General features: G+C 37.8%; 1 protein-coding gene across 6 annotated transcripts in view; it reads left to right on the plus strand.

Annotated features, from left to right (window-relative positions):
• Nucleotides 1-999: 999 nt before the first annotated feature.
• The window catches only part of LOC145454108 (serine/threonine-protein kinase 10-like), a 35,986-nt gene continuing 9,586 nt past the window's right edge, over nt 1,000-27,399 (plus strand). For 4 of the 6 annotated variants that reach the window (XM_080332129.1, XM_080332128.1, XM_080332132.1 and 1 more), the window contains exons 1-17: nt 1,000-1,263; nt 2,558-2,722; nt 3,718-3,766; nt 8,065-8,214; nt 9,577-9,686; nt 12,968-13,125; nt 13,999-14,191; nt 14,765-14,874; nt 15,143-16,310; nt 18,006-18,104; nt 20,841-20,974; nt 21,705-21,828; nt 22,292-22,431; nt 23,083-23,215; nt 23,852-23,981; nt 24,605-24,729; nt 25,375-25,560. In XM_080332129.1, coding sequence (XP_080188255.1) covers nt 1,117-1,263; nt 2,558-2,722; nt 3,718-3,766; nt 8,065-8,214; nt 9,577-9,686; nt 12,968-13,125; nt 13,999-14,191; nt 14,765-14,874; nt 15,143-16,310; nt 18,006-18,104; nt 20,841-20,974; nt 21,705-21,828; nt 22,292-22,431; nt 23,083-23,215; nt 23,852-23,981; nt 24,605-24,729; nt 25,375-25,560 — 3,321 coding nt within the window. In that variant the 5' untranslated portion in view covers nt 1,000-1,116. The remainder of the gene's footprint in view (nt 1,264-2,557; nt 2,723-3,717; nt 3,767-8,064; nt 8,215-9,576; nt 9,687-12,967; nt 13,126-13,998; nt 14,192-14,764; nt 14,875-15,142; nt 16,311-18,005; nt 18,105-20,840; nt 20,975-21,704; nt 21,829-22,291; nt 22,432-23,082; nt 23,216-23,851; nt 23,982-24,604; nt 24,730-25,374; nt 25,561-27,399) is intronic. The other 2 variants (XM_080332130.1, XM_080332133.1) reach the window with 2 other exon arrangements.

The following is a 27,399-nucleotide window of genomic DNA, read 5'->3' on the forward strand; positions in this document are numbered from 1 at the left end:
CAAGGCTATGCAAGCGAGACAGTGCCCGCATAAATAGATCCTTTCCTGGAATGTTTGCTATGTATTTACATTTGCTGCACGTTGCAATTCTTTCGTATATAATCAATACATTTTTCATGCTGACATAGCTATCTCTTGTGAATGGAAAATATTAATTTTTTACTGATATCATAAATTCATATCAATATGTTATAGCATTGAGTCATATCATTAATGCCTCTTATCGGATTAACTATCAACTATCAAATCTTGGTTGGGTTTAATTTATGATATTTCCATATCAGAGAGAGAGAGATGATGTGTTTCTGTGACAACTCAAAAATCAACTGGTCTAGTCGATTAGTTTTGATAGGTTGGTCTTAACTCCCATGCTACTGAACCGGTGTAGGCCTACCTTTGTTTGGATATTGCAAAAGTGGCTGTCGATGGGCCAGGGTTGTAACCAAGTCACAAGGTTCGGAGTCACAAGTCAGTTCACAAGTCGAGACATTTTCAATCCACCACCGGGTCAAGTCTGTGTTCAGTTCAAGTTGGCGAGCAACGGGTCAAGGCCAGTCCAAGTCATAGTGCTTACTGGTCAGTATCGAGTTCAAATCAGGTTCAACTCAATTTTTTGAAATTTTTCTGTGATATCGAAGATCTCGCATTAATAATAAACACATTTTCCCACTCTGAACATGCATATTTAGGCAGATAAAAAAAGGGTTTATGGGCCTATTCTTGAAGTATAGTTCCTGTTATAAGAGAGTTGAATCAAGTAACATGGAATGTCTCGAGTCATTGACTTGGTCAAGTCATGCGCAATGACTCGGGTACAAGTCGAGTCAATACACAAAGTGGCTCAAGTATAGTCATTCATTTCTCATTTTTAAGTAAATGACTCGAGTGATGTTGAGTCAATGTAAAATTCTGACTTTAGTCATGACTCGAGTTACTACAATCCTGGGCTTGGGCACTTGAATATAGTTGATTATTCACGTATTCGGTGATTTAGGCTATCTTCCATTATATGTTCAAATGTCTTGCAGGTTCTAAAGTATTACAATAAACATCATACAACTGTATTAGATGTGAAAGTGTTGACTTTTTGTGATGGAATAGTGGCACAGAGGCGCAATGTCATTTTTTCGAAAGATTTTTCGTGTCGGCCAAGATGAGCCCAAACGGAGAACATACGCTAACATCAAAAGAGACGAGAATGCGGAATTACTCTGGGACACGGTTGGGGAATTGGGCGATGGCGCATTCGGTAAAGTGTACAAGGTAAGTTATTTCTTTTGCTGTGTAGCTTTTTATTGTGTAAATGGCAGAGTGGAACCAGAAAATGCGTCGCGTATCTTCATGATTTTAGCAATACTGAGTACTGAAATTATACGTTCCTTGCCACAAAGAGTTAATTTATCAACACGAATGGTAGTTTCAATACTATTTTCCACTGCGGAAGCCTCAAAACCTCGGTCGGTGGTATCACAACATACGCAACACGTAGTACTTAGAGCTACCCACGTTACTGGGAATCACATAGCTCCGAAGTCGTGTACGACCCTCAGCATTGTAACAAAGTGCAATGAATAGGTATGGTCGAAAATATATCAAATAATCTTCAATGTAATGTAGATCTGACATTATATTCTTTGTAGTCGCATGAATACTACATAATTTAACTTTCCACATCATTCACGTTGCTGCTTTACGTCGACTTTAAAGCTATAAGTTACTTGGGTCTGCCCAGTCCTACTTGTTGGATAATATACATTCGAATTGCTCTTCTTGGGATTTCATTTCAGCAATGCCATACGAATGTAGGGCAAAGATATCTTCAACTTGCTGTGGGACACAAATACTTTATTATAAACATTCCTAGGAATTTGTATTTTAGCCTGGGGCATTTCATCACAATTTTCATTTTTGCCATTTTTATCATTCTTTATCGAGGTATTTATTGTATGATGACGTATAGCCTATGACATGGGCCCTACGTGTATCTCAACATTTTCAAGTTCATCAAGAATAGCTTGATGTTATAATGAGTTGATAATTGACATTCACTGAAAACTTACTCTAAACACCAAATGAAGGCTTTAATACCAAATAAAACCATTCAAATACCAAAGGATGCTTTAAAATTGCTGAAACCTTGTTGGCATTTACTAGATTGCCCTACTAGAAGAGATGCTTTGATTACTCTGTCTTGCTCGGCTGGATGTCAAGGTCATAAGACTTATCAGCCCACAAAAATATCGATTTGGTTGATACAACACACATTTGAACATGCTTGTCATTATATGGACCGTTATATCGAATCACATTCTCCTAAATTCTGTACTATAGCGAATTGGAAAGAAGATTTTATATTTTATACGGTATGTGTTTTCCAATTCTCTACTGTATATTCAAGTACTGTACGGTACTGTACCTCAAAGAAGCTTTTTAAGTACGGATGGTAAAATCAATTTTACCATGATTTTACCATACTACAGTGATTTATCACAAAGCAATTGTAACCAGACATCATGATTTTCAATCCTTCACACAAGTCAATAACTCTATTTTTCAGGCTAAAAATAAAATGACTGGTGATTTTGCCGCTGCCAAAATTATCGAGACCAAAAGTGAAGAGGAATTGGCAGATTACGTTGTGGAGATTGATGTGCTGGCAGCATGCGATTCCGAATACATTGTGAAGTTGATGGATGCTTACTTCTACGAAATGAAGTTATGGGTGAGTTTGTACAAGTCTGTAGCGATTTTTGAGAGTGCCAAGGCCTATCTGACTTGTCATTTGTTGACAAAATATAATTACTAGCAACAAAACTTAATATATATTTCTGAACTATTTAGAATGCCACCAATGTGTATTCAATCTTCTGTGTACCAAACTTATTTTCGTAATAGTTGTTCGAATGTTGCAAAAATGGATTGAAATGACTCAGATGACTTGATTCGGCATGAGATGCTTTGCTAAATAACTTGCAATTTCTGGGACTTTGTGATATTGTTTGAAAGTGTAGCTATTTCTGTTAGTTTGAACATGAACATAATGAGACCGTAAGCTCATATACCCATTCCTACTAGCGCATTACTCGAACATGATAGTATTTGACTGTATTGACATTTTCTTGTTCATACGTTCTATATACCTGATCACATCATGTTATGATGATTAATTTGCTATATATTTGATATGAATAATGATCAATAGTCTGAACATTCGATGGTTAACGGGAAACGTAATTTTGCCGATTGGCTATCGCAAGTTGACATTTGGGCGTTAATGATCATTACATTGATTAGTTGTTATTACATTTATGTCATGCATATATAGATCCCAGATTACTCTGTGCAATTCGCTCGCTGTTATATTATAGTCAGCTTTGCCTGACGTTACCCTAAAAATCATCGACTGGTTGCTTGGTAGGTGGAACTTTGGCTTTAGGTCAGGCACATTGATGTATATCAATTCCTAATGTACTATTTACTTCTTGTCTGGCACCAGTCAATAAGGTGCTGTACACCGAAGATTCCTCTCCTTACTATAGCTAGGATGCAAGACCTTGACTTCTAGTTTGTGTAAACATTATTTATAATAATTGCCACAAACATATCTCACTCCCTGTCACCACAGAGTTGTGATCTCACCAAAGGCAGAGCCGCGAAGTCGTTTAAGATATTAAGGTTATAACATTTGAGTCGTTAATTCTTTTTGTCATTTTCAAGGTGCTGATCGAATTCTGTGATGGCGGCGCATTGGATTCCATTATGCTTGGTGAGTATTTTATTTTATAGTTGAAAAAAGATGCTTTACCACAGCATTTGCTGTGGCTGTCTACTGCAGACTTGACGACTAGATAGGTCTAATTAGAAGAAAATGCTAGTAATCTAACTCTAATCTAATTTCTGAAAATATAACAGGAAAACTGTACAGTGCCAAACGAGCCAAGGGTTGCTGTACAGAAATTTGCCATTATTGGGCATATGACGATGAACTGTAATGAACTGATTCGTTATGAAGTGAACTTGATTTAATTTCCAGATTTTTGAATTCAGTAATTCTAATTCTAATCTAATTTGGAAAAGCTGAACATTTTCTTGTTCAAGTCTGGTCTGATGTACATCATGATTTCTAGGCTAACTTTGCAATGAATTATTTGAGGTTCTTATATTGTAGTAATTACTCAAAATCTCTAATGCTATAATGATCACCGATCGCGCATTGACTTTCAACCATTTCGTTTGTACTAAAGAGAAGCATAGCGGTTATTCTTGTCTGCTTCTTGGTTTGCTATCAGTAGATGTGACACTTCCGCATCATAGGAAATGACGTTATGTTTACTGTAATATTGGTGTGTGCTCTACAAACAGATCGACTTGAAGGTAGTATTTAAATATGTCATGGTACAAAAGTAATGTTTGACCTTTTCCTAGACACTCCTATCCTCGATATTTTATCGCCAGTTGAGATTCCGCCGAAATTCCATTCTCAAATTAAATTTCTTGCGAACAAGTGGTCATCTGCATTCTGCATTGCTCCTAAAACTCTATGTATAAGTGCCATACCGTAGTTAATGGCTGTGTATTTTACATCCTGCAAATTCTGTCATTATAAGGGAACATAAGTGGGGTAATTTTTAGTGCGATATCGCGATATGTGCCATTTGTCAGGCCCATGTCCTTTGATGATGAATTATTTATTTCTGATTTGATCTTGATACAGAATCCATTTAATCATTTCCTGGACTTTTAACTGTAGACAGAAGTATACAAATTTCAACAACTTGACTAATTTATTGATTTTATCTTGTATATGAAAGTGAATCTGTTATGTGTTTTTCAAGATTTGGTACAAAATTCACTTGCTGATATTGTAGACTTATTTCCGATATTATTTTGATTTTGCATTACCTGCCATCTTCAGCGTAATTTGTGGTCGTAGCGGTGGTCTATGCTAGTTCAATGTGAACATGTGAATGACACTTTGCACACTTGCTATTAATGTGTTTCGTTTGGAAAAGGTGCATAAATAATATGATGAGCCAAGTATCATCCATTTCAGCTCATAGTTCTTGATATCCCAGCATGTCATTTGACAAAGTATGCTCCATCCCTTGCATTTATATTCCCACAATTTACAATATCAGTCTGTCAAACTGGCTACTTTATCGGCTTCATTAAATATGTTTTACGGATGAAAATAGCTCTCACGCCCCTCTCGATGGATCAGTAAAACCGCATTTATTCTCAGTTCAATTGCCCATCAAGAGATTGCTGTGTTGCACTTGAAATGTTTGCTTGTAATTAAACCGGCACCTTTGATGATAATGGATGACCTGGATTTATTTTCCTAAACTATTGCAACAAAGTATGCTGCGCTACTAAATGTAGTCTGCTACTAATATTTTGCAGCAACTATAGGCTTCAGCTTGTGGTTGTGACATTATCTCGTCATCTTGATTCAAACACTTTTGCTCTGTTCAGTCTGTTTTGCGTATTATCCAGAGATAAGGGTGACTTGGGGGAGCTTTCCATGCTTTGTGTTACAATGCTTGTGTGGTCTAAGGTCTTGATTTGACACTGTAACTGCATGGGCCATCTGTAACACAACTATAAATTGAGGTAATGTGTGGTTTTAATACCATGCGTGGGTATTGAAGATGACAGAACTGAACTAATACAGTCATATGCCCTCAGGTCTGTGAGAGGTGTGCCTGTGATCTAATTATGGCACTGCATCATTTACGTTTGCAGCGGAATGTGGTTTATTACTCACGTTTTTTACATATTGATTATGAACATTTCATTTTGATTTCAAACACCTTTTGTGGGCATTTGCATGGTAAATATTAAGTAATTAATTAACAGTAGGAATGAAACAATAGAAGAGGACTTTATTTATTATCGTCCTTGATGTTTTTGCAGCAAACAATAGTTTTATACCGTGATATTTAAATTGATTGGACTGAATTTAAAACAAATATCACATCTGACAAGTGGCACTGCCTTGAACTATATCTTTAGCTAGCCTACGTGTAATTCCATGTCATATAAACCAAAAAATAGATTTTGTCTCGATCAAGTCTCAGATTTTGCTGAAATTCGGCTCAAAACATTGTGAAGCATCTCTGAGCAAATAGTTATTACAGTTATTGCATGACAGCTTTTTGCTCATTCAACCGTGAAATTGAAGAGTTGTTTTTAAGCAGTTTGGAAATTGTCTGTAAATGAGCTACTGTGACCTTAAAATGTTGTTCAAGGTGTTATGTTCTATAAATTGATCTGCTCCATCATCGCAGTGAGTTGACGGCAAAATGGCCTTTTTTGAAAACGTGATAACTTCGCAATCGGTGTTCCGCTTTTGAAAAGATTAAGTCTGCTACACTCAGTGCTAGATGCTACATTCATTTCTAAAATTACAAAAAATCGGAGATCTAGTTGGCCATGGTCAGTCGACACAAGTCTGGACGATTTGACATAGAATTTGCCGGACCCATCTATGTTAACTTCCATATACTATGGGTTAAGTTAGACAATTGCTTCTGGAAATGGTATCTTCAATTTAAAAAGTTTCTAAGTAACAGAGGCCTACTTATTGTGAGTAATCGCTATTCGCTATGTATCACCAACTTATCCAATTCTTCTGTCATGTTGAATTCATCTTCTGGATAAATTATCTCTCACTTCTCGACTGGAACCATTGGAATTAATACTCTATTCGAATTCGAGCATTCATTTCTCCAACCCCAAATTCATTTTGGTATTTCATGCATGTATATGCAAGAATCTGTCATTTTATCGGACATCCATGCTCAATATGATATCATACCGTATCTTATAATTCATCTTTTTGAACGTTTACTCACAAATAGGCCTATAATATATTACTGAGTTCCTGTTAACATGAGACTAAACTGTTTGGTGTTCTATTTCATGGCAATATTCTTTACATGATAATTCTAGCCGTTTTGCTTGTAACCAATGTAGTCAATGGCTGAAGCTAGTTTATGCCTAGGGGCATTATTGCGCCTTGATGTATTTGTCGAAGATAATTTAGGATTTTTCCTCTAAAGTTCTCAAAGTGTTTAATTCCGTTATTGCTAAGCAGATTGTTGCATGGGTGAGTTAACACCTTTTCAGTAGCACCTAAATGCAATGCAAATTCCACCCAATACTTCTAAATTGGAAACGGTTCAAAATTGACCTGTGTATTAGGGCTGTTATAAATATCTTTTTTTCAAATTCTGCTTGCTATTTGATAAAAATTTTGGATTTGAAAAACAGTTTACAGCGGATAGTTTTATAATTAGTAATTGAAGAATTTGCCGTCGTAAATACTATTTTTTTGAAATACAAAATTTTTGACTCCAATAACTTCACTTCTACGGGTAAAAATTGAGCCAAATTTAATATGCATCGTTTTTTAGATAACAGGTATTTCATGGGGTGGCCGGTAAATCTGAAAAGACATTCTAATTTTATAAATCCAAAGATTCATCCTGTAACAGCAATGCTTCTATAGGCTGGAATTGAGCCAAAATTGGTGTGCAGCGTTTTTAGTCAACCTAACAATTTTATCAAGTAGCCAGTAGAATTTGAAATAAAAGTTAGTTTGGAACAACCCTACTGTATAGGCTATATTGTGTTATAATCACGAGAATAGAAAATCACTGACTACAACAAATTTGTCAACTACGAATTTTGGGGATTAGGCTGCTTTGTGTCACCTGCTGATGTCATCCTATATTTACAACTACTGCAGTTCACTAGAAATATGCTTTGTTCTAACAAGGGTTTGATAGGGGTGAGGTGGGCTGTGGGTGCTTTGTGTCACCAGCTGATGTCATCCATATTTACTATTACTGGTACTGCAGTTAGCTGGAAATTTGCTTTGTTCTAACATGGGTTTGAGAGATCGAAGTGGGTACTTTTGGCTTGTTGTCTCACTAACTGAATTTTGTAATGGTGGGTAACATTCTGAAAGTCATTTGTGTGCAATAAAAGCCCTGACACTTCGATTTTGCAGTGGATTTCAATTTGTCAAGTGTTTTATTAAAAAAAAATTTCACTCAGAACTGGATCGCGGTCTGGAAGAGAACCAAATCCGAGTGGTCTGCCACCAAACATGCCTGGCTCTGCAGTATTTACACCAAAATAAGATCATTCACAGAGACTTGAAAGCCGGGAATATTCTTCTTACTACCACAGGCAAAGTGAAACTAGGTAAGCGGCTACAGTAAGGAATGTTACAGTTACATATGTACTATGTAGTAATGGATAATTCACATGATTCATTCATATTCATTTTGTCTTTTCATACTTGTTGTGGGGTATTGTGAATTCCTAAAATACCGTGACTTATGATGAAAGATTAGTATCATTAGCAATGGAGTAGGCTGGCCTGTCTAATGGTCCTCTGTATTACATTTATCAGTCCAATATATTTTAATACACTACACAGAAATCGTGCTTATTCTTGCTAGTCAGCAATATATAAAGTTGGTTTGATTTGTTAGGGATATTCACTACTCCTCAGTAGTCTGCTTGAGGTCTGCTTGATGTGTTACTATCTGGTATGACATGGCGTCTGCGGTATGCTTCATGATTGCGATCACAAGATTGCAAATACTCATAATTTAGACATGGCACTACTATGTGTTGTATACCACATCAAACAGGCTTTCATTATGCCACTGCTTTGTACACCCGTTTTTTCTGACATCTTACATATGTGTTCATAAGGAAATTTTTTGGGGAAATCAAATGACGCTTACTCAGAATATAAAAATTGAAATTTGCAATTTGAAAAATTGGAAAAAGCTTTATGGCTATAATTCTAATTCTAATCTAATTTTGATAAAAAAGAACTATAGCTATAATTCTAATGTAATCGGGAAAGGCTTAAATTTTTTTAGTTGTCCAAGTGTTGTATAAGTTACATGGATATTTATATTATATATACGTATAGCCAATGCAATAGCATGATGGTACTATTCTGTAACGTAACACGCGTCAATGTCAAACGTGAAATTACACTTCAGCATAGTATGACCTCACTTATGCCCTCCGTAACCTTTATCAATTTTTCTGTTAATACCTCCGTTGGTGAAGGATATACCTCACATGTCAATTAGTGATGTCCGGCTTGTCCAACTAAGTGTCTGAGAAGGTTGTATTACAGCCTCGGCAATCTTGTTTCTCGTAATTAGATAACCGTCACTAGCCTAAGCTCTATCAAGTGATATCGTCGAACGATATTGAGTGTTGCATTGATCCGAATAAATCCCATTACAGACACTTCAACGAAAGGTATCCTCGTATAATCTACTCAAATTCGGGGTCTTGAGTTTTGTAATCTACACAGTGAACAGAGCTGCACCATGATGCAGCCTTCATAGCCAACAGATATTTTCCCCAAATATATACTTGAAATGGAATTGGAGTTTGGGAAATGAATGCCCGAATCAGAACCCGCTTGAAGCCGAAAATTTTCGGGTACATTTCAATATTAATATACCATGCAATTATATATTGAAATTCTGTATTCAAATGATACATGTCCTAATTTTTCATGCTGTTTTACAGCTGATTTTGGCGTTTCCGCGCACAACACGCAACTTGAGCAAACAAGAGATACTTTTATCGGAACACCTTACTGGATGGCTCCGGAAGTGATCATGTGTGAAACACTCAAGGTAGACAACCACTTCTTTCTTGACTTACATTTGAATAATATACTCAATTACTCGTGCTGATGTAAATCGGAATATTTTCGGCTGACACTCGTCAGGGGGAATCATCAGTAACTATTACAGAATTCAAAATAAATTTCCTTCTTTTTCAATGTGATCCAACTTTATTGAAAATTCTGCATTTATGTGGTCACTATTTCATTATTTATATTATTGGAATATATGGACCATTACCACAAATTCCTATATGTAAATAGTAAGTCTGGAACTGTGTAAGGTTAGTACGAAATTGAGTTGAATTTTCATTCCTTCTGGAATGATCCTGTTTTATACTTATTATCGTGTGATATTTATTCTGCCGCATGCTTCGATAAAGTCTTTTTTTATGAATGAATTCATACAGAAGGTATGGCCCTCAGGGGCGTAGACTTGTTCTGGAATGATCTATAAATGTCTCGGCATCCATAAAGTATAAATCAACATAGATGAAATTCCGAATCCAACTGCCTCTGTGATAGTAGCCTATCTCACAGCATTTTGTTATTGATTTGGGATTTAGGACTTCTTCTGAATGACCTTTTCATGTATGAATATTATGTGTCGTAACAATTTTGGTGATTAGTATGACATATGATGATCCCTAGTGATATTCATGATGTAGGCCTTGTTATATTTTTGCTAGATATTGGCCATTTGACTGATGGTAACATTTCACTTTACAGTTTTGCCACGGATATATTCAGTGTTACTAGTATTTTCTATGTTGTTTTCAGTAGGGAAATGTTCTAATCACAGTATATTTAGAATAGTGTGACCTACTAATTGATTTTTGTATTCACAAGCTTCAGAAGGAGATTAGTCATACAGGTACCCAGTTCTATTGGGCGGGCTTGCCATATGCTTGGATTTCCTAAGATTTCCAAGCCTCAGATCCAATGATATAAACCAGTTCATCCGAAGCAAAACCTGCATTTAGGCATCCCATTACCCTACCAAACTGTTGGATATATTTGTGCTGTTTTCATTGTAAGTTTGATAGCCTACTATTTAGGTGTGTGGCAATGGAGTGTATATTACACAGACCATTTTAACCTTACGGTAAAACCACTAATACATCACTTCAGAGATGTGCTTTGAGTAATGTTTATTCAATGCCACGAGAATACAAGTTCTTTTTGATTCATATATGATGTCATTTATCAAGGCAGCAATCATATTGTCTTTTTAGTCCTAGTACTTATCACATATTTACACTGTCTTGATATTATAGCTTATCTAGAAATGTCTTTTATAATTTAATATGTGCTTATCCTTTCCTGATATCTATATACTCTGCCGTTTTTGAGTCTGTATCGTATTGTAAGAGGATAAAAAAGGGCTACCTACCTATGTCTTCTTAGCAGGATTTACCCTCTTTTAATATCTTCATTCTTCAGCAAGACTTTTGGACGTAACATTGTATTTATATCCAAAAAAATGCTGCAGCCTTGCAACATGTTGAATTGCTGTTTAAAAAAGGTTTTCCAACAAATTTCCCTGCCAGCCCTACATTTTTGATTGAGACGGCGTTCTGTGTAACATCTGAACCTTTTTACATGCGTCTGTCGCAATTTTTCAGGCGCAAGTTTAAACTTAATGGACATATAAGTTGGGATCACTTTTGAGCATCTTAACGGTTGTATATACTTTCAATGATATTTCGTGTAAAACATTTCACGAACTCGGACATACCTGGTCTAAACATGAAATATAAATTTGATTTGAGGTTTTTGTGCCGTTATTGTAACTTCTGCCCGCAACAATCAAACATTATCACACTCAAATGTGACAATACTACTGTTGTTTTACTAGCCGGCAAAAAATCCTCTTATTGGGTGCTGAAAATATGATCAGCCTAGTTGAACGAATTGACGCAAATGCACCGAATGTTTTATCAATTGACATTGAAGGGTCACACGAAAAGAATGCAACAGATGCACAGATCCCCATCTCATTTAGTCGCAGTAAATCTGTCACGTTCCGAAAACAATTTGTGGTGCTTCAGTCGTTTTTACAATGCAGTTATGTGGCATAGATGATAAAATCAACCGATATAGCTCTCTTTAAGGAGAGGCTAGCATCATTAACTGTAATCACAGCGGCAAATAACAGGTACTAGGCTTGATTTTCAGCTGGTTTGGCTGAGGCACTTGAATCGGAAGGAAGTAGATGACAATGGCATTAAAAAGATCTTATTCCATTCAAGGATGTCCCAAGAAGATATTTCATGCGTGTGATTGACTTTACAAATTACATTAAATGAATCTTATCTCGATGGGCTTTAAGAAATTTCACACTCAAGCGCATGTCTTTTGCAATTGAACTTTGCAAGCTCTTTGGACAACAGGTTGAAACAATTACCGTCATCCTGCATTATTATGTACCTATTGCTCTGTAGTACGGTAAATGCTTTTAATAAAATTGTAAGATACGTCTTGATTCAAATTTCAGGTGTTTTGTGATATTGAAGCTCCATATTGTGGATGCTGTGAATGTAAATTGTTACAGCACCTGTGTGGCTGTAAGGAAAAAGCAGCTGAACTGTGTACTGATTGTAAATTGATACTGAACTTGAGATGATAATGACGGATTATTGTATTGGATTTTGGACACTTTCCCGTATCATTGATCTTACATTACTTGACCGCCCTGACAAAACAGAATTTAAATTGACACTCATCTTGGAAAACAACGAATGACAGACTTCTCAATTGATATTTGAGAAGCTTTCCTGGTACTGGTAGCTACTAGGTAGTGTCTTCTTGCGTTACATCAATATTGAATTCTCTGACGTTTGACTTGCTGGGACTGATGATTCAAATATGACAAGGCAGCTTAAAATATCTATATGGTGAAATAATCTATTATTGGCATACTGCATTAGGGCTGTTCAAAAATAACATTTTTTATTCAAATTTTACTGAACTTGAGTTCAAAAACTTTTCAAATCTTTACTGGCTAACCCGTGATAATGTTGGGTGGTCTTTATAAAAGTTGACTCAATTCCGACCAGTGGAAGCGAAATTAACGCAGTTGAATATTTTGGATTTGAAAAATTAGAGCAGTATTTTCAGTTCGATAATGCTTTGCTGTGACACTTGACTTTCTTTGTCTTACTTCCCATTTTCACTCCATATCCGGATTTTAAATTCAATTTCTTCCTGTGACATATCATATTGATGTGTTTTATTTGCACAGAATTCAAACTTGTTATATATTTGACGATTAATGTTCCTTTTATGCAGGACAACCCATACAACGCTTCGTGTGATATCTGGTCATTGGGCATCACACTGATAGAGTTGGCTGAAATTGAACCACCTCACCACGAACTGAGTCCAGTCCGAGTGTTGCTGCGTATCACCAAAGCCGTACCACCTACGCTGACTGCCCCGTCAAGATGGTATGTCTGGTAGTTAATCTCGAAAGAATATGGATAATAGGATATACCTGGACAACTAAGCCAGAAATTAGATTAGGGGGGTGCGAAGCTGTTGTCAACTGAAAATTTACCTCCAATTCATAGTTATTGCTCTATGTATAGTCCGAATTTCATATCCGAGAATTCTCTCATCCACAACCACAACTTTTCATGCCATCAAATTATCCGAATTGGGAAAGCTAGCATTGTGGTCGCATTTTGTGGGTGACACTGGATTTTTCACTATCATAAAGGGGGGCGTGTCTAAAAAAGTTTGAGAACCATTGAATTAGACTATTTAGAGTGAATTGCATGTAATCTAGTTCTAATCTACTGTTTGTTTGCTATAATTTCAATTCTTATCTAAATCGAGAAATTTTTCTACATTTTAATTTTAAATCTAATCTGATTTCTGGATGTCCTGAAAGTCCAACATGAGAACTGTATAGTGCAAAACGAACCAAACTTGCTGTGCAGTACAGATGCTTCTCATGCTTGTGACAATGAACTCTGATTTGGTATCAAGTGAAGTAAAATGAATTTGCAAGTTTTCGCGAATTCAGTAATTCCAATTAAATTTATGAAAACTCATTTAGCTTTAATTGTAAGTCTCATCTAATTTGCAAAAACTGTGTTTCTATAATTATAATGGTAGCGTAATTTAGAAAAAGAACATTGTACAACTATAATTCTTCTTATCCAAAAACGCTGAAAATTTTCTAGTTGTCCAAGGTTTGTACGAGACTGTTCTTCATGGTATAGTAAAAGTATTTATTTTATATATGCTTTCATAGTCTGTTGGCAGTACAGTGTATTGTAGCAATTCGTGGGCGTGAGTTATAAACCCGTTTTTAGGTCGAAAGACTTCTCCAATATTTTGAGCCGGTGTTTGGTAAAGACCCCGGAAAAACGGGCTCCGCTGCGTGAACTGCTGGCCCATCCGTTCGTGGACATGTCCTCTCTGAACGAAGCCCCGGAGAAGGTCCTGATCAAACTCGTGGCCGAGGCTAAAGCCGAAGTCATGACAGAGGAGATAGCGGTCCACATGGTGCGATATTGTGTCTGTTTTTTATCAATAAATGCCGATTTCTTAGGTAAAGCTCGACCCGACTAGCCCCTTCTCCCATAACCTGATATATTCAGTCGATATTCAGAAGATATGGCGTCTAGCTTAAGGCGCATTTCCAAATCTTGAGAACATCTTGAACAGCTTTACAGCCATTGTTATGCTTAGACATGAAATGACCTGTAAAGGGTGCATCCGAACACCAGGGTTGTAACCAAGTCATAAGGTTCCGAGTCACGAGTCAATCTCTCTTTTGTAGTTTTGACTCGAGTCAAGTCGAGTCATTTTCAATTCACCAAGTCAAGTCCGAGCTCAAGGCAGTGAGTAGAGGGTGGAGTTGTGTGTTGACTTGACTATTGTTTGAAGCTACAATAAAATGTCTGTCTTGGCCGTCCTAGCCTCAGGTCATATGACTTGGTTCGAGTCATGCACAATGACTCGAGTACAATTCGAGTCTATACACAATAATGCTGAACGCCAAGCGGGAAAGCCGTAGATACCAGTGTTAGAAAACCAGGTCTTTGGTCTAACCAGTCGATTTCGTCGCTTGTTCAGAACGGCAGTCCAGATCCGAGCCGGATATCCATGATTAGTATTGACACGGAAGGTTTGGATTCGTCGGTGCCGCCGTCGCCTGCTTTGTCGAGATCGGAGGAGATTGCAAGGTCGGTGTTGATCTTGGCGCAGTAAAATACAAATTTTTATAATTTTTTTGTGTGATAAATTCAAACATTGGGGCAACCTAACAATTTAATCAGTGAATCCCCAGAATCCGAAAAAAGATGTTATATTCGAACAGCTTAACGAATGTGAACAAGCTTTGGGTTGCGAAGAATTTTGTCAAATTTTCAAAACTCCTTACTGGAGTACTTTTCAAACCTTTTATTTTCCAAAATTGCTCAAAAAGAAGTTTTTCATGTCCTAAAAATTTAGTTCCAGACTCGCCGGGTCAAAAGACTTGGCCAAAGCACATGAATCGCCTCAACACATCCCCGAGAACAAGGCGCAGTCCGAGAGTAAGCAAGCAACGCGTGCCTCCGAGTCTTCAGACGAGGGCATCGAAGGCGGCACGCCAGAGGACAAGCGCAGCGACGCGTCGGATCGCGTCGACGCCTTGTCTGTCGCGTCGTCTGGTATCGACACCAAATCTAAGTCTGACGACAGCAATGCGTCTGAAGCCGAGGATCGTGTCGCAGAATTGAAACCTACATTGCGTAACGCCGCAGTTGAAGTTAGTAGCAAACCAGCCGTGGTACCATCCGCAAACTCATTTTTGGTTTCAAAATCGAGTTTTGTTGTGTCTCCCGTTAATTCGCATGCGTCTACTTCTCCTGAGTCTATTTCTGTTAAAAATCAAGTCAAAGATTTTGAGTCAAACTCTACCGGAAAGGATGAGACAAAATCTACAATTCCAGAGTCGGTTTCCGTTAAAAATCACATCAAAGGTTTCGAGACGAGCTTCCATGCTGAAAAGACAGAGGTAAAATCTACCGCATCTGAGTCAATTTCTGTAAGAAATCAAGTCAAAGATATCGAGTCAAATTCTCCCGAAAAGAAAGACGTAAAATCTACAACGCTCGAGTCTGTTTCCGTTAAAAATCAAGTCAAAGATTTCGAGTCTGAAAGAGAAGTCTTTGAGAAAAAATCGCCGCCCCCTACGAGTCCGAAAAGGGGCACCTCGTTTTTGATGCGGGACAGGCTTTTGCAAGAAAAAGCCAGACTCGCAGAGTATCAAAACACGAAATCTGACGAGAAGGCGGCCGTCGGAATGTTGGATCTGGTGTTGAATTCGCCTTCCGTGAATGACTCCGCGAAAAATTACTCGGGCACTTCCACACCCTCAGACAGTACTACGAGCCCCACGTTAACGCAAGGCACCCCGACTCCGGTCCCGGCGTCTACCCCGATTTCAAGTCGATTGTCAAACCATGCCTTGTCACCCGGTGCTCATGAAAAAATGGATAATCAGTCCCTGCATTCTTCGGATAGCGGGAGTGTTATGACGGCAGATAGTGAGCCGTCCATACTGTCTGCTAGCGCGGCCTCTATGGAAAGACCGGCCCGGGCTGGTACGGATCGGCGGAATTCAGATGAAATTGAGGTTTGTGGTGTCTTCGTAGATGGTGGTCGCTTTTTAATGGCATGGCAGGATGTGAGATAGGTAACGTGTGAAGGTGTGGCTGAATACAAGTGCTGGGTGTGTTGATTTGTGCACTCGAATCTGAGCCGAGTATGTGGTCGCATAAACGGTACCGGTGTATATTTTAACTTACCACGTCATTCATACTGTTATGACAGTGGCGAGATAGCGCAGTGGTATAATCCGCGGCTGCAACACCAATGGGTGCGGGTTCGAGTCCGACCGAGGTCGACTTGAAGATTCCGATACCTAAGTGTTGGAGGTTTACCTAGGCTCCTCCTCGCCACCTCATCCGCGTAAGCGGTGTCTTACAAAAAGCCTAGAGGTGGGCCGTGCTATAAGTCGGCAGTTACGGGAAATAATGAACAATATCGGCCTGGTGTAAATGACCATAGCAGTCGATAAACACCATGAATACCACAAAACAAACAAAAAATACTGTTATGACTAGGGCGATTTTTTTTACCTATAAAACAGAAGATTTTGATCTGAACAATCAAAATTTTGACATTTTTTGAACTTCAAAATCTTAATTTTGACCAAATTCGACCTAACGTATGCAAATTGGGTGTTTTCCAACGTAATCTTAGAATTGTACTACTTAATCTTCATTTCTGGTTTGAACTGTCTGTCTTTGCGAAGTAGTTTAACCTGAAAAAAAACTTTTTTGCCTGAAAAACTGACTAATTCTTACACGAAAAAAACTTTATTTTAACGAAATCTGGCCCCGTGAAGAATTCCAGTAGTCAAATAACGCATTACGGTAGAAATAATTTAAAAAATCTGTAGTGCAACGACAGATACTGTCCTATACAGTCTCGGGTAGAAAGTAGCTTGCCAAGAATGGAGAAAGAACGTTCAACAGCAGCACTGTAGTTGCGCGTACACGGTTGGTGACAAACCCTGTTGCTTCATTCTGACAATGGTGCCCTACATCACAATTTTTCATCATGCGCTTCTTGATATAAGAACCATGCAATGCCCACGCAGTCTGGCTTCAGTTGGGATATTGTGGTACATTCAGCATAACACCATGTCAAATGATAAGTTCACCGACAGTGCAAAATCTACGATACAAACGAAATGCAGGTTGCAAAAAAGTTTTATGAATTACAACTTCAGCTAAGTGCTCCGATGTTAGCTGCTGGTGATAGCTTTAAAAATGGTGCTTAATCCACATCTGGTGTCTATAACATACATTGGTACACAAGTATGTGCGCTGATGACTGTTTGTTTTGTTTGAGTGTGAACGACTGGGTGTGTGATTGTATGGTTCTATTACAAGGAGCCTGTTGTGTGGCGTGTTGTCAACATTTTGCGGCTGACATTATCACGTTTCGACTCACAAGGACATTCACATATTATTGAGTAATCGCTTCGGTTTCACGGCTTTTTTCATGTGCCATTTGATGGAATTTCTAGCAATTTCAATACCCATAGACATATTAGTTAGCTTTCGTTTGATTGTACTTTGGTTCCTGTCGTAAAACTGGTTCTAGAACACTTAAATTTTACTTGGAAACCGCAACTCGTACTTATGCTCGAGTAGAAATATGCAAGCACTCTTGAATAATGATGACCACCTATGCCCCTAAATAGTTATGTCGGCTCGAAGAAATATAGCTTGTAAACTACACAACGTCCACTCGTGAACAGGAATATGAAGGTTCGGTGATGGCTCGGTCATCCCGCAGGAGTCTGACCGATACCTTGAAACTGGTGCTCGAAGAAGCGACTAGCCAATTTGGCACTTGGGTAAAAAGGCTTACATCACCAGATTTATCAGCTCATACATGGCATGGCTACATCGCATTTCAGTATCATTTTCCAAGCGCATTCATTTGGTCTGTGCCGCAATTTCACAGTTGTGTGTGCTCAAGTCTGCATACGAGACTTAATGCCTGCGACGTGTGTTGAATGCTGTGTAAATGTATTGCTTGTTGCGTGTTGTGCGGGCTTTTTTTGCACTAATATGGTGTGTATCGTTTTCTCTGCAGTTTTGTAGTGTAGACAGATCAAAACTTTTTGAATTTCAGCTCAGGCTTATTCAGTATTTCAGAGGAAGAATAAGGTGTTAGTTGGTCAACCTTCTTTCTAAATTTTCGTTTTTGAGTTCTGTTCTGTTCGTGTGTTTTTCTGACTTCTCCATTTTTTGAATGGATAGTAAAATTTTCTTTGATTTGGTGAAGTTTGTGATTGGATAAGAAAATTATTGGTTATTAGATGGAGTGGATTTTCTGCATGCGTGCTGCCTGTTTTCGTATTCATTTTGCTTGCGTTTCTTGCGTTTCTTGTGGGTATTCCCCCCAGGACCTAGAACTGCCTATGTACGATGCCCATACCTATAGAACAAGGGTCGGCAACCTACGACCCGCGGGCCGGATCCGGCGAAGCGATATCGTCCGGCCCGCGACATAATAATTAGTTATCACAAGAATACGGCCCGCCGTTTCATAATGAGTTTCAATCTGCAGTGCAGCGCTGCATGAAAAGAATGCGGCATTGCTACGATATAATAGTAGCCTACATCGTATTAGTCTATTGTTACGCCATAAGACGAATGTGGTTGAAGTAGGAGATGGAGATAGACTAGACTGCCATCAGTGCTCATCAATCGGGTGTACCTCGCAACCGAAGGTGTTCCATACTTTTTTTAAAGGGTTTACCACTCTAACGGGGTGTGACAATAAAGGTGTCCTTCCTTTGCTTCAAAAACGCTTGGAACATCTCAGACGCAATCACAGAATCTCAAACTGTTCAATTATAGATAACTATCCTTCGTATGTCAGTTAGCCTGTCTATAGTTTAATTCTCCAGAAGCCACTTTGTGCCAAGACAACAAACCTGAATAGTGTTTTGGCCACAATGGTGAAAACTGTTAATATGATTTTTGTCTCATTAACTGAATCAGTTACGTCAGATATTACTAGAATCAGATAATCAATATGGCGATGTCCTGTAGGCCTATATCTGTCATGTTTGCGCATTAAGTCGAGCAGCTATGCTTACACGAGTGTATGAATTGAGAAATGAAATAGCAACTTTCCTCGAAAAAACAAATATCGCCGACTCATAATCTTGTAATCGAAAATGGGTATCTCATCTTGATTTCCTGGTACATTTAGCGTCACATCTGAACAAATTGAATTTGCAACTTCAGGGGGAAAACAACTAAATACGCGAGATGTTGAGGCGCATTCAAAACAAATCTGTGACTCTGGAAATGTCAACAGTACAAAGAAAATTATGCTTACTTTCCTATACTGGAGGGGACAAAACCTAGTAGCCTACCAACACTACATTTGTAACTGTGATACGAAATTTAACTACTGAATATTCACCCGCTTTTCCGACATTCCTTCTCTACAAAATGAATTCTGACTATTCAGTACTTCGTTTCATGTGGACGCCAATACCATTGCCTGAAAATTTCAAACGGGCCTTTCTAAATGCGATGCAGTTGAATTGAATGACAAATTTCATACAAGGAGCATATCTCTGCATGAATTTGACAAAGAGTACGTTCTTGAAATTGGTCTTTATCCCAGCTTGACCTACAATGCAAAAGAAATTGCATCGATTTCTGGAAGCACGTAGGCATGTGAACAATAGTTTTGAACAATGAAATTCACGAAGAGCAAGCTAAGATCATGTATTTCGGACGCCCGTTTTGAATAGGGTCTGATTCTTGTTTCATCTGACTTGTTACAAGAAGTTGAAAACCATTCACAAAGCAAGCTGCGTCAATTGTCACATGTATTCTGTGTTGTTGAAGTGTAAATACATGTGTCTTCTGATTGGTATGATTGAGATTGCAGCAATGTAGGATAATATACACCGAAGTGAGGGTAAAATATAGTACTAAGAAAAATTCCGGCCCACCAAAAAGTTGTACTCCCGAAATTTGGCCCGGGACTAGCAAAAGGTTGCCGACCTCTGCTATAGAGTTATGCTGCAAGATTTTCAGTTAGTTATTCATGCGATTGATCGAGTTACTCAAGTTAATGGTAATCCAACGATCATCAGTGCTGTGTTTCTGAACCTTTTCAGCACTCATTTTTTGTATCCTCTGTCCGTATTCAACATAACTTCTGATGGTACCTATAATCAAATCAAAAGACATTGACGTGAAGTTGCGGACAGCAGGAAGAAAATTTTTTAGTAACATTAATCTCCCCAGAAAATATTCCACTTTTGTCGGTTGGGCTCTAGATAGCGTATAGGCCTAATGCCACAATAAGGCTGTTCAAAAATTACTCTACCAGCTTCGGTCTACACTGTGTGGTGTGTTCTATGCCTTGATCTATGCTTCAAACATCCTCACACACTGAATGCTTCAGAATTAGTGCTTGTATGTGAAATGATTTATGCACTATGTATGTTTTATTGTAAGCTATTTCCTGCTATCACCAAACCTACCGATATCAAATATTTAGTAAAAAACGTTAGAGTATAATGAAGTGAGTGATTGTTTGCTTGTTGTGTTCGTAGCGCGCCAAACGTCAGCGAAAAACACTGAAAAAGACCAGGAGATTTATGGTCGACGGTGTCGAAATGCAGGTCACCACAACCAAGGAAACGAGCAATATGGATATTGAAAATCAGCAGGAACGGAGATATCTGCGGTATGTTCCATTTCAAACTTTTCCCGTTAGTATGATACTTACGTCATATTTTGTGATACGATTGTTGATATACAATGTTTTATTCAATTCTCTGTCAGTTGCTGACGATTGCCCACGACGATTGTCGGCCAAAAATATTCGGATTTATTTCAATATGAACATACTATGCTAGGATATTTTCCATGGTGCCATTTGAAAAATATTGGATTGCCGATGGCCAGAGAAAATATGCAAGGCCTTCTAATTCTAAACTTATTTGCAAACAAGATACCTTTCGGCAGGTTTTGGATATTTTTTGTGAGAAATTGTCTATCCGTATGCTAGAACCATTCAACCACATAAAAGAATTTTTTCCATAAGAGAATGAATCGTTTTGACTAAATTGCCAGAAAACACTTTTTGTTTTCTTCTGTTTTTGCCACAGTCACAGTGTATAGTATTTTCTCTTTGAAGAGATTCTTGTAGGTACAGAAATTTAATATAACATTGAATAATTTATATTCATATTGAAATATACCGATATTTTTGTGGTTCGTTATTACATTGAGCTTAAGCCATCTGTGCCACACAGTTATTCCAATTTTCATGCCTGTGACATCATGTTTGGTGATACGATTGTCGATGTACAACGTTCTTTCCTATTCTCCTGACGAGTGTCAGCCGAAAATATCCGGGTTGATTTCAATATGAATATATTATTCAAATTAATTTCTCTTTATCAACGGCACAGGCGGCAGGAATTGCAGGAACTTCGCAAATTGCAACACGACGAACAAAGACAACTCGCTCAACTCAATTCGAAATTGGGCGTGCAGCTGGAACAAATGGTCGGAAGGTTCGAACAGGACATGCAGGTATGTGGCGTTATTTGCTGATCGAACTGCTAATTATTATGGGCACTGTTTAAAGTTTCTTGAAATTTCTACAACTTTTAATAGCATGATAATAAATCCTTGTTTTTTATAAGTGTTGGATTCCACAATTTCGACCTGTAGAAGCGAAGAAAATTTGTAGAACTGTAGAACATTTCGTATGTATTGATTAAAAATACATTTTTTATCATATTTCATTTATGACCCCATGGAATTGTTGGGTGTTTAACAAATTTGGCATTACTCCAACCCATAGAAGTGAAGTAAATAGAAAATTTTGGATTTGAAAGAAAAATAGTATTTATAATGGGAAATTCTTGGTATTGAGCCAAATTTGATGTGGAGTGTTTTTTAGGCGACATAGCAATTTTTGGGGTATTCAATCTAATTTGTTCCATTCTTGGAATGGATGTGGCTACGAAAAAATTCAATCCATCGATTTCAGGTTCTGAAACGGAAATATGCAAACGACGTGGAGGGACTGGAGAAGAGCCAGAAATCGCAAATCGAAGGCCTGGAGAAATACCAGGACCAGGAGCGGAGGCTGAGCATCACAGACGTTAAGAAAGAGCAGGAGAAGGAGAGGTGCGTCACTTGGGGGTTGTAACCAAGTGGCAAGGCTCCGAGTCGCAAGTCAATCTCACTTTTATAGTTTTGAGTTGTGTCAAACCGAGTCATTTTCAATTCACAACCAAGTTAAGTTCGCGTCCAAGTCAACTCGTAGAGTCGGTTCAAGACATGGTATTATGACTCAAGTTCAAGTCATTGCGTTGACTGCTGAGTTTCCAGTTAAAGTCTTGTTAAACTCACGTTTTATAACTCTGTTTGGTGATATCGAATGGTTCGCATTCATAACATACTAATTTTCCTCACTTTTAGCAGTTTCTGGTCGCATTTTCAAGTAATAGTTCCAATAGGCGAAATCCCAACAGTGTGGTTACTTTACTATTCTTCGAAATTACAATGATATGTCGGTCTTGGCAGTCTGAGACTCAAGTCAATACACAGATTGACTCGAGTCGAGTCATTTCTGTATTTTGAGAAAATGACTCGATTCAAGTCAAGTCATAAGAATATCGCGACTCGAGTCATTACAACCCCATAATTGAGTAGCTACTTTTCTAATTTTAATCTGATTTGTCTGGCTTCTACTGACGTGCGAGTATAGAAATTATTTCTGTTACTCGATCTCGCACTTGTGCGAAGCCTTAATCGTTGCCTGTTCTGTTTTTGCAGGAAAAAATTTGCGGAGACGATGCGCTACGAACAAAAACAGCTGAAAATCGAAATCGAAGCGCTGCCGAAACAGCAGCGTAAAGAAAGCGGGAAAGCCAGAAAAGAGGAGCTCGATCTGTTACAGAAACAAAAGGTGGGTGACGAAAATCACAAACTGCTGGCGGTGATGTAAGTAGCCAGTGGTATTACTGGCGTAGTAGTGGAGGAAACGCTGTGAATTTCTACCCAACTGAAAGTAGAAATAGTGACTATACAAATACTTACAATCTTCAATTGAATAGTAGATTCCTAATGAAATCAATCCGGATATTTTCGGCTGACACTCGTCAGGGGTGATCTTCAGCAACCAGCGATGCGATTGTCGATGTACAATGTTCTTTCCGATTCTCTACTAGCTGCTGACGATTACCCCTGATGAGTGTCAGACGAAAATATTCGGGCTAATTTCAATATGAATACACTATTCAATTGTATATTGAAGCTCTGTACCTCCAACAAGTGCTTACAATGTTATATATGAATTAGTAAAAATTTTATCAATTAATGAATATAATGCAGAACGAATATATGCTAGAATAAATGGTGTGAATTTGATACAGTAAATATATATTATGTGTCTTCATGAAGCTCTTCAAATATATATTTAATTAAATTGATACAAGGCTATTTATGACAATTTCACTCATGAAAGTGCTTTTGTTACTTGACGACCTTTGTAAACCGTAATGGTTCGGTGTGAAGATAAAACATCTCTGTGCTCGGTTTTCAGGAGCAAACCTTCCATTCGCAACAAGCCGAATCCATGAGGATGACCATTTGTAATCTGCACGATCGGCACAAGCGAGATTTGGCGGCAACGGAAAAAGCCTTCTTGCTGAGCAGACACGATTTACTACGCAGTGAGTTAACGTCGTAAATTAGTTCAATCTCGGTTGCTTTCACACCTTATTCAATGTCCACATGCACTAAACAAGGGGTGAAAGTGCTCAACCAAGATCTAAATATTACCGTCTGTTTTCTTTTTGATTCGTTGACTTATTCGAAATGATATTTTCGAAATTTACGACGTTTTACGATAAAATTTCATGTCGGTTTTGGAGCGTATCTGTGATTTCGATAAATCTTTGACATTAACAAACAAAATATTTTTCATTTTTTATTCATTGTCATTTAATCTATCATTACGTTCATTATTGTCTATTTTATAACAAAGGTTGTTTTAAGCCCTAGAAGAAACAGCTGTACGATTGAATGATATCTTCATTTTGAAATAAACCCAACTATTTTCGGTTGAATGGTAATTGTGTGCAACTAGCTGAATACTTCGATTATATTGTTGATATGCAATGTTGTTTCCAATTCTCTACTAATTGATGACGATTACCCCTGTCGAGTGTCAGCCAAAAATATTCGGATTCATTACAACATCAATACATTGATTCAATTGTATGCTGAGGTCGTGTACCTCTTCTTCATGTTGATATTTTTTGCTAATTTTCATTATAATTTCTTCACGATTCAGCTCGCGAGGCAGCCATTTGGGAGTTGGAAGAGAAGCATCTTCACGAACGTCACCAAACCACGAAACAGCAGCTGAAGGACCTCTATCATTTGCAGAGACATCAGCTGGTTCTGAGACACGATAAGGTCAGTTACATGATTTTATATGACACGGTTTCAATTGTTTGTCACTGCTCAGTTTGTTTAAGCTTTTGATTGTGATTCATACAGACTTGTGCAACTAAGAATATTCTGCTTTTCAAATTTAAATAGAATTAGAATTGTAGCTATAGTTTTTTGAATCGGACTTGAATTAGAATTATAGCTACACAGGTCTTTCCAAATTCGATTGGAATGACGGATTTCGTGAAAACTTGTGTATTCAATGAAATTCAGTTCAAATGAAATCAGAGTTTATTCGCGAAATAACAAATGTCTGTACAGCATGATTGGCCGGTTTCGCACTATACTGTAGCATTTTCAAAGAAACCAGAAATTATTTTAGAATTCGATTACTGGCATTTCGGTCTACTCAGTCTAAATATACAACTAGAATTATCCAAGTCTGGAACATAACAATCATTTGTATACTGAAATTTTGTAACTCCAAGAGTCATTTCCACATGAATATAATATTCAATCATATTGAAATAAACACAGATATTTCAGCTGATACTTGTATGCAAGTGGTGGAGAATTGTAATATGAATATAGTAGTCAAGTTCTGCGCCTTCAGTATGATTTTACTATTCCGTTGAAGATGGTTTTGTGTGATTTACCTCTTTCTTCTAGGAGCAAGATCAAATGATGCGCTATAACAAGCGTCTCGAGCTGGAGCTGGTTTCCAAACAACGGCAGGAGAAGATCCGGCTGCCCAAAGTGCAGCGCAGCGAGGGCAAGACGCGGATGATGATGTTCAAGAAGAGCCTGCGGCTGTCCGCGCAGGCCGTGGAAAACGAGAAGGAAAGAATTAAAAATGTGAGCTCCATTCCTAAAAATTCTTTCAATCTACGATCGGGAGCGAGGCATAACTGTTTTTCTTCAAATTTGACTGGCTACTTTATAATATTGTTGAGTTACCTATAAAAAAAAAACGCTGCACACCAATTTTTGTTAATTTCAACCTATAGAGACATTGCTATATAAGAAATATTTTTGGTATATTAAAAATATATAATTTTTTTCAAGTTTTACTCATTACTCCACGGAATTTTTAGGTTATCTGAAAAATGATGGGCATCAAATTTGGCTTAATTCCAACCAGTAAAAGCGAAGTTGTTCGATTTGAAAATTTTGGAATTTAAAAAAAAGAGTATTTACGGTGGCGAATTATCTATTGTAGATCTACCCACTGTAAATACTATTTGGCTCAATTCCAATCTGTAGACGTTGTATTATTTGAGTTTTTCATTAATAATTCAGGGATTACCTACCGTCCTGGTTGTTGAATTCAAAATTTTCAGTTGCAATAACTTCGCTTCTAGTGGTTGGCTGTGCGCCAAAATTGTTCAGCATCGTTCTTTTAGATAACTTCACAATTTCATGGCGTTGACAGTATAACTTTGCAAATTTTTTCAAATTTTTTTTTAATAAATTCAAAATTTTGAAACTCCAGTGTGTTCACATCTATGAGCCAAATTCGGTGTGCAGTGTTTTTTAGGCATCCTAACAATTTGATCAATGAATCCCCGGAATTCAAATTCAAGTTATTTTTGAACAACCCTAGTTTGCAGCCTGTGATGACATTGGCATTGTGTCAATGACAAAAGGTTTCATTGTGTTAGGACTCTATTCACACCTGTCTATTCATCACAAGCATCTTGTTTGGAATTTGTCTTGGTTTTTCGATGAACGATCGGACAGCTGTATTATAAAACCCGGGTATTCCCGTCCCTTCCATTATGCTTTGAGGACATAATAAAAATGCAAATTGAGATAATAGAAAATCCTGAATGGAAGCCGGAATGCACCAGGTCAAACTCAAACACTATTTTATCTTAAAGGGAAGTGAATGAATTACTTTGTAAACATATCGCAGACATTGTCAAGAGGTATAAAGTGACGCGTGCTAGTCTCATCAACAATATGGGGTGCTGGCAGATTTATTTGTAAATGAGCTTTTTAAAATGGTACCGAGTGTGTACGACACGTTCAAATTTTAACCAGGAGGAGGAGATATTTGGATCAAATTGGTAGACGAAAAATCCAGGAATGTAAATGCTTTAGTGTTACCAGAATGTATCTGGCATCTGATACGCTGTCTTGTCTTGTCAAGGAGCAATAATATTGGCTCCTTGAGCAAGACTTGTGCAAAGTACTGGATTTTCATAATGCAACTATAACTAGGACTATTCTCTTTTCAAAACTCACATCCACACTGGGAGACTTAGTCTGTCTTGAACATATTGACGCCAGACATGGTGCTCACTCAGTAAAAAACATTGACATTTATCTCGAAGACAACTGGAATGTGATTGATGGGTTTCGAGGCATCTGTATGGAGATACGTTTGGTTTTTTTGCTTATTGTAATGATTTATGACGGTATGACTTCATTTTCGCCATGCAGGAGGTGCGTATCGTTTCCGTAATGACAAGGTATTGAAGACTTGGTGGTCAGGTTTCGATTTCAAACCTGCGTACTTCTTTCTCAAAAGTCATATCTCTTATCGCAAACCTTTGTATATTATGCGTAAAGCCACCCGCGGGATGACATTCTCTGCGTTTCAAATTCGAATGTCATGCTGATCATGATGAAATTTCAGCCTAATAGAGATGTATCAACTGCACTGTCGGTGGTGAGATGGTGACGCTCTCC

The sequence above is a fragment of the Botryllus schlosseri genome, chromosome 13 (genome assembly GCF_051294905.1).
Source record: "Botryllus schlosseri isolate E-star chromosome 13, Bs_hap1, whole genome shotgun sequence".
Classification (NCBI taxonomy): Eukaryota; Metazoa; Chordata; class Ascidiacea; order Stolidobranchia; family Styelidae; genus Botryllus; species Botryllus schlosseri.